Below are 6,682 nucleotides of genomic sequence, written 5' to 3' on the forward strand. Positions count from 1 at the left end.
CAATTAGGTCCTTTTAAAAAAAAAAAAATTCAAACCATCATCCAGGCTATGCTAATCTTCAGAAGTAGAAATAATAATTTGAGTATTTAAATAAAATTTATTGCTCATTCCAAAAAGAAAAAAAAAACATTTGGTGAATGAGGAGTTTATACCCAGATAAGGACATACTCCATTCAAAGTGAACCTGTTGGCACAAAGCATAGCCTGTGTTGGCCCATCCTTTATATTTACTAATAAATACACAAATGTGAACTATTTTCTTGCTATCTACTGGACTGTAACTTAACTAGCACTACTAACTATCACCATAAGTCCATTACTATCAGCAGAACTAGCAATGATTCACCAAATGAAATGAAAGAAATTTTGCAATACCTGATACTGTATCATGGTTTGTATTTTATCTCGAGTTTCAGTATCGGCCTTTCAGGTCAAACTACGAAAGTCAATGCAGAAGTTCTATATCCTCAGGTTTTACTACTTAGACGTGTGTGTGATACTAGGTGAGCACGCTTCAAAGAATTGGTCCAAGTCAAAATCTTACATGAAACTTTATTACAATCAAAATTGTAATCATAGAACTTATAAAGAAGGACAATTAGGTTCATAAAACTATTGCAAAAATCAAAACAAATATAAACCACAGGTACAATCCAATCAAAAGCAGGCCTGTCAATAATACTCATCCCTAACTTCTAATGTTGAACCGGAAGCTTCTGAAATGGCCAAAAGAGCTGATTTTAAAAACTGAAATTATCTGACCTGTGAAGGTGAGCAAAGCAAGCCAGAGGCATCTGCTCCTACAACTGCAAGATCACAAACAGTACAAAGCTGTCCTTGCTGGGATGGAACAAAATGAGTAGTACAATAAGGGCAAGTGACATCCTTCTGCCCTCTGTAAATAGGGACATATGTTGCGCCACAGACCACAAACGGATTTCTGAAGTCATAATTCAACTCTGTAGCATCTCTCATATTTTTCTCAGCTGCTTGAAGAACCTGGCGGGCTGTTTTCGCTTGGCTTTCATTGGTTGGATTTGTCTCCAACAGTCTCCTAGCAAAGTTGGCTGCTGAGCTGAGATTGCTTGCCTTATAGCAGATAGACATAGCATTCTGTAATGCGAGCCTCAGGTGTGGAAGCTGCAGATTACAGTGTGTGAAGTAGGCAGCCAACTCCTGCTGACGAACGGGGTTGTCTTTTGATTCCTTCCTCTTAACCTCCATCTGCAAACCTAAAACGTACTCCTTCACTATGACAATCAATTCCTTGACCTCATCCACCTCTCGTCTTGACTCAACCACAATTAAAGGAATGGTGTGAAGAATGCTCAGGAATAATCTAAGAGCATCAGAGAATTTCCCAGAAGTAGTGGCTCTGTAGGCAGTTTTAAGTTTTTCTTCGAGCTGACTGAAATTGAAGATGAGGGCAGGTGGACCCCGCACATTGGGACTAGCTGACTCACTCCAACCTCTCTCAATTGCCAGAGAGATAACTGGTGCCGATGAGAAGGCACGGAGATATGTATGGCTTCCCATATGAAGATCAGCAAACAATTGCTTTAACGGAGAGAAGTTCTTAATCCCTAGTTGTCGGCTCAGCAAACGCATAGCAGTATCGAAATTGCCAGCAGCTGCATGTTCTGCAGCAAGAGATGATTTTTGGACCCAAATCTGGCTGACAGGCATGCCAGGGTTTGGGGTAACAAAAACAGAAGAGCGGGCATTGGAAGCAGTCTTTGGTGTGTCAGTATCAGGTGGCAGATCCAAATCCTCAAGATCCCATCCTCCTTCCTCATCATTTTCTTCTTTTCCTTCTTCATCATCCAGCACCATACTGATATCCCCATTCTGCAGATTTTCCACCTCACCAATATCCAGTGACTCACCCCAATCAGCATCTGCAGCCTCTTCGTACTCCTCATGTCCGCCCCTGACTGTAGAATCCAAACCACCTTCAAATATACCTTTTGTGACCATCAGTAGAGGCCAGTCTCCCCCACCCAAAATGGGAGTTGGGGGCTGTAAGAGAGATGCTTTCTTATCCTTTGGCAATGATGGAACATTATCACCCAGTTTTTCAGCAAGATGCTCAGCAGTATCCTTCAGCCCATGAACATTCGCTGTGATGTATGCAAGGGGAAGATGACCAGCCTCCTCCAAAATCTTGACACGCTCACGAACATTACCAAGGTACAAGGCATCGTGGAATTGACCCATAACTTCATTTTTTACCTCAGCAATTTTCATCATTTTTGACAACTTATCCAGGTTTCCTGTTATTAGATAAAGGAAAGAGAGCCTCTCAAAGTTCTTCGTCTTCTGGTAGGCATATTCAACAATACCTGCATTACCCTGTCGAAGGGCCTCCACCCCGAGCCTATACCAATGATCCTTCTCATCAAGCTTCTTAGCAGATTCAAGAGCTATCTCAATGTTCCCACTTTCAAGTGCTAAGTTGAAACGAGTAAGCTCATCCTTGACAAAATGAAGAGCAACCTCAGGAAAACCCTTCTGCTGCAAATAGGCAATCATGGCTTGACCACAAAGCTCGGAATTTCTTATCATACTCATAACCTGGTCATATCTCTTTCTAAGCAAAGCCAGCTTGAAAATATATTCAGTTGAATCAATAATAATAGGACGGTTCTTCCCATCTCGATCCAAGCAAAAAATAGTGTTCCCATATATCTTAGAAATGTAGACTGGAACATCTAAGGTTTTGATGATTCCACTATCGCCATTGGGAAGACAGTACTTGATGTGGGTAAGTGTGGTATAAATGAAGACCCCGTTGTCATCCCAGGCACCACTCTTGACACGAATTGTCTCGTGAAGAGTACAACGGTGCACAAGCTTCTTGTCAGCTATTACAATGGAATGCTTGCTAAGCAAAGCAACACTTTCCATGTCGGACGACCAAACGACATACCTGATGAAAGGAGTCTGCAGCTCTCCAAGAACAATTCTCTGCTGCAGATCAAAGATAACAACTCTGTCCTCTGCCCTGCACAGTAAGTTTCCTGTGCCAGCATAGAATATTGCATCAGTAGCAGTAGGCAGAGGGCTTTTCTTAACAATTTCATTCTTCAGATTCTTGACCAGGACTTGGTTGGTGCTTTTCTCAAGCACTGCAAACCTGTTCCGAGCAACAAAAACTGCTGATCCTCCAGTTCCCCTTTTGGCATCTTGAACAGTATCACCCCTACCATAAGTGTCTTTAGGTATAATGTATAGTTCATAGGAGCCCCCATCAACGTCCGAACAGATCAAAATAGCATTCTCAGTAGGACTGTAGGAAAGCGTTCGTGGACCTTGGTTCAGACTGTTTGAACCAGGCCTTCTAATTGGTATCAACTGATTCTCCTTCTGAGTTGAATACTCGTACACACGGAGAAATCGATCCTTCACATAAAACAAAGAATCACCGCTCACAGAAAAAGCAGGGCGTTCTCTCTCCAACTTAAACACTATCATCCCACTGTCATGACCAGCTGCTAGAAGATTCATCTCAGGATGAGCTGCAAGGATCCAAAATCTGTCATGCTCCCTGCGGAAAGTCTGGAGACCAGTCCTTTTTGTAGCATCCCACACTCGAATGCTCTTATCCTCTGAATTGGAAACAATAATATCTTGCCTTGAATGGAACAAAACACAAGATACATTGTTCATATGGCCTCTCAATGTGTCCACCTCCCAGGCCTTTGTATCTAGGAATATCAAAAACACAATTAGTAGTGTATAGTCTCGTCATAGTTACCTAAGAAGATCATCAATTGCATTAAAATATCCAAGTTTCTAACACCAGACAGCCTAATCCAATCTGAAAAAGCACCTGTTGTCTATCAATTTGATTCAAAGAGAACATTCTGATCCAAGAATAGAGAAAGGCTTGAGTTTACATCCTGTATGATTTTTCTGAGCATAACACAATTAAGAACATTCATTTCTTTATGGGTACCAAGAGACTACAGTTCAGCACGAGTCTATTTAGCTTCCCCAAGCTTTAGAGATAATGCAAACTGCTACCACTCACTAGCTCAGACATAGCAAGGTACAGCCAGTTTTAGCTGAATTAAGGAATTCTTAACTGACAAGTTTTTAAAGTTAACTACTAGAGGTTCTACAAATTTGAAAGATCCTATTTCTTTGGCCAAGCGGACGATCAAAAAGCTCTTATTATAGCTAAAATGATATATAACAGTACATATGTCAAATAGCACAAACTGAATTTAGCGCTAAAGGTTCAACAGATATGTAAGAAAACATTTATGGCTGGCATGCGAAAAAACATTCAAGATTTTAGAGCATACCATTCATCCGCCAGATTTTCACCTGGCGATCATCCGCACCAGACACAATTAGGGGCAATGTAGGGTGAAATGAAGCCCAGTTAACTCCTCGATCATGACCCTCCAAGACATACTTCACAACAGCATCTACTCCACCAAAGAAGTCTGTATTCATCTGGCTCAAGCGCAAGATGTCATCAGCAGGAGAAACAGTTTTCTTCCTTAGAGCACCAATATCCCAGACCCGAACAGTCTGATCCAAAGATGCAGAGACAACCAAGTCCTCTTTGGGATGAAATAGGGCACACATCACATAATGGTTGTGTCCAGTCAAGACAGAAATACAAGTGCGAGACTGCCAGTTCCATATCCTGATTGTCTGATCATCACTTGCACTGACAATCCAGGGATACTCATGATGAAATTGGACAGTGCGAATATAATCAAGATGTCCAAGCAGCGTAAACAAGCACCGATGCAGCTTATAATTCCAGACCTTTATCTTATAGTCATCTCCTGCAGCAAACAAGTTACAAGAGTTCAAATATACTAAGAACAGTCCAATACAGAATTTCAATAATGCAAGTAGGCATAGATTGCAATTCTGTCAAAACATATGCTTTTAGTTTTTATTATTTAATTAATTTATTTGCCTTAGTGATGATAGGTAAATTTGTTACTGCAGCAGCACTTGCAGCATTATACATAACATCCATACAATTTATCAATCATCAATATAGAATCGGCTTAAGAATTTGAGCCTTGAGTGTACATAGTAGTTCATAGTTCTTCTAGATTTTGACAATGTCGTGAATCATTCGGTCCTACTAGAAACAGAAAAAATAAAACAAAATGAAATAAATTACTCTAAATAATTTTGATTTGATCAAACACTATATACCTTATGAGTAAACAGAATGCCACTCAAGCCTTCAGTCAAAAAAGAACTAATGATGCCTCTTCTAAAGAGATTCAAGGATGAATAAGACTAAATATGAGATCACATTACATATTCTATAATTCAATGAGGCATTCCACCTGATCTAGAATATACAAGAACAAATGCATATCAAAACACAATGTGAATGATATACCCTAGCCTATGCCATTGATCGCATAGATCAAATAAACTAAAAAGGAAAAAGCTACCAAACTAGTGCATAAACAAATTCTCGTCGGGAATTTCACTAATTCGGCAAAAGTAGCATTTAGATTTCATAAATCACACATGATATCAGAAGATCCACACTCTACCACTCAATCATGAAATCAACTGCAACAGCAAATTCAAAAGAAAAGGAAAATCAAACCTCCTGATACAAAAAGAGGCTGAGACTTGTGAAAATGAACGCCACGAACAGGGCCATCATGTTCATCAAATCGATCAATAAGAGTTCCCATACGGTAATCCCAAAGCTGGATCACACCGCTATGAAGACTAGCTAAGATCCATGGCCTTTTGCTATGAAAACTGAGCCCTTTCACTCGATTACTCTTCGTTTCAAACTTCGTCAACATCTTTCAAAATTCCTCAAACGCAACAAAATCAAATGCTCAAAAAAAAAAACTAATTTTGCTGTATGTGAAACCCTAACTGGATTTCGAGATCAAATTGAACTCAGATCTGATCGGAAAACTGCATTTGAAATGAAGATCGGTGAACGGAGAGTGCGTATGTTAAGGGAAGTTGTCTCTTTGTGTGTGTTTTTTCAGTGTGGCGTTAAAGAAATTGGGGATCGGAAGTTTGATAGACAGAAGAATAATATAGTCTAGTAAAGAGAAATAGAACTTGAAATTAATGTGAATTTGCTGGTGGATCTACGGGTCCCAGCTGTAAGATCCATTTTTACTTGAGAGAAAAAATAGCTAATTTAAATTACTTTTTTATTTGTTTTATAGAAGGGAAAACTAGCTTCATTTTATAATATTTTGAGTGTAAGATTAGGTGATTAACATTTACAAGAAAAAAATTTACGATTTACACCAAATTGATTAATAAAGAATATATATTATAATTATTTAATCATGATTCAGAATGTGTTTTTTTTTTAATTTTAATTGTGATTATTGAGTATGAATTGATTAAATTGAAACATAATTCATTTTTGAGAAAGGAAGTTTTGAGTATTTGGGATTTTAATAATCTAAAGAAATGAGAAGATTGATCATGGTTACGTATTGGATTGGAGCGGGTTGGATGAAGTAAAAATGTACATATTGTCTTTTGTGTAATAAAAATGTGTTATCAAGCCTTGAAGAAGGTATTATAAAGTAGAGGTTAGGTCAACTATATTAAATAGGGTAGAGTGTTAGCCGATTAAAAATTTGCATGTCCAAAAGATTAAAGTAACAAATATGAGAATGTTTAAATGAGCGTGTCAATATTCCAAGCG

At 38.8% G+C, this 6,682-nt stretch overlaps 1 protein-coding gene across 1 annotated transcript; it reads right to left on the reverse strand.

Annotated features, from left to right (window-relative positions):
• Positions 1 to 522: 522 nt before the first annotated feature.
• On the reverse strand, positions 523 to 6,157 carry LOC101251283 (coatomer subunit alpha-1). Its single transcript, XM_004238268.5, has 3 exons — positions 5,600 to 6,157; positions 4,311 to 4,805; positions 523 to 3,707 (listed from the first exon to the last, which is right to left on the reverse strand). Exons 1-3 carry the CDS (start codon positions 5,805 to 5,807, stop codon positions 754 to 756), a joined length of 3,657 nt encoding a protein of 1,218 aa, XP_004238316.2. The 5' UTR covers positions 5,808 to 6,157; the 3' UTR covers positions 523 to 753.
• Between the last annotated feature and the right edge of the window lie 525 nt (positions 6,158 to 6,682).

The sequence above is a fragment of the Solanum lycopersicum genome, chromosome 4 (genome assembly GCF_036512215.1).
Source record: "Solanum lycopersicum chromosome 4, SLM_r2.1".
NCBI classification, from domain to species: Eukaryota; Viridiplantae; Streptophyta; class Magnoliopsida; order Solanales; family Solanaceae; genus Solanum; species Solanum lycopersicum.